General features: G+C 38.0%; 1 protein-coding gene across 1 annotated transcript; it reads right to left on the bottom strand.

The window, feature by feature from the left end:
• Positions 1 to 706: 706 nt before the first annotated feature.
• LOC101632830 (olfactory receptor 6C2-like) lies at positions 707 to 1579 on the bottom strand (the record flags this gene model as incomplete). Its single annotated transcript, XM_004692470.1, has 1 exon — positions 707 to 1579. A coding segment is annotated over one exon (873 nt), but the record flags the coding sequence as incomplete, so codon positions are not given.
• Positions 1580 to 1586: the final 7 nt, after the last annotated feature.

Genomic DNA, 1586 nt, shown 5'->3' with positions numbered 1-1586 from the left:
GTAAGGTGGTATCGCATTGATGAACAACAAAAAGGGAAAACGTTTAGTATTTCTTTTTCTGAGTTCACATTCACTAAAGATTGCATGCTGAAATACTGGAGTCCGTCCACATCCCCCTGATCAAAACCCTTGAAAGAAAAAGAAACTGTATACCTAGAAAACACAACAGTTCATTTATAAAATGATTTTTACAGTTGGAAACTAGTCTTCCGCTTGACAGAAAGATTTACATGTTTAAACTCAGAGAAAGAATACACCCTACTTACACTCTAAAACTTACTTTACTTTAGGAAATATTAATTATTAAATGACTTTAAAATCCTAGATAATTAAAAATATTTATAGAATATTTTTAAATGTTTAAAAACTAGATAAACTGATCTGAAATCTTCAAACTGTCAGTATGTTTTCCCATTTCTTCACATTCCAAGGGACAACCATATTCTCATGAGATCAGAATATTGTTGTTTTTTATGTTATCTTCATAGCAGGTATGTCTCTATAAGCAGATTAAGGCAGAGCGAGGTAGACATATACAGGCTGCTAAGTGACGATTCTTAAATATTTTATGTGCATGTGGCTTAAAAAAATGAGAAGATGGAAGGTAAGCAGAGATACAGAGTGACTTCTTCACAGCTTGTATTAAATAGAAGCAGAAATTTAGATCAAGAAGTAAAATGGGGTAGAAACTTGAGTAAATTCAACCTTACCTCAATATTCCTCTAATTCCTTGAGAGGAGTACAATTTTGTGACTAAGCCATTAAAGGCTTCTATCACTTGTTTATTCCTGAGAGTATAAATAAATGGGTTCAACATGGGGGAGATGGAAGTATTTAACAGTGCGATCCCCTTATTCATGGTCATGTCATCCTTGGCTGAAGGTTTAATGTAGACAAAGATGCAGCTGCCATAGGTGAGAGAAAGCACAATCATGTGAGAAGAGCAGGTGGAAAACGCCTTCTGCCTTTGCTGGGCTGACGGGAACCTCAGGATTGTTCTGATGATGTAAACATAGGACAAAACCACACACACGAGAGTCAGGATGAAGATCAACACCGAGCAGATAATGACCATCTGCTCTAAGAGCCATGTATCTGAGCATGAGATCTTTATCAGGGGGTTAACATCACAGGCGAAGTGGTCGATGGCATTGGAGTCACAGAATTCCAGGCCCAGTAACAAAATAAATAGTGGGGATATCAACAACGAAGCAATCATCCAACAGCAGAAGACAAACCCTTGGCAGACCCTGCGGTTCATGATGGTCACATAGTGCAGGGGTTTGCAGATGGCCACGTACTGGTCATAGGACATGACGGTCAGGAGAAAAAATTGTACTATGGCAAACACATATATAAAAAATAGCTGGCTTAGACAAGCACTATAGGAAATGATCCTGTCGCCTGTTGATAGATTGTACAAGTACCTGGGAATGCAGGAAGAAGTGAAGGAGATTTCTAAGCAGGAAAAATTTTGGAGAAAAAAATACATGGCAGTTTTAAGGTGGGAATCCAATAATGTGAGGAGGATGATGGTCAGGTTTCCTGTTATGCTCAACAGGTAGGCGATGAATAGAAATATGAAA

Source organism: Condylura cristata, unplaced genomic scaffold (assembly GCF_000260355.1).
Source record: "Condylura cristata isolate star-nosed mole 26May11 unplaced genomic scaffold, ConCri1.0 scaffold00034, whole genome shotgun sequence".
Lineage (NCBI taxonomy): Eukaryota > Metazoa > Chordata > Mammalia > Eulipotyphla > Talpidae > Condylura > Condylura cristata.
The sequence above is the reverse complement of the archived record's forward strand: the minus strand, read 5'-3'. Positions and strand labels throughout refer to the sequence as shown.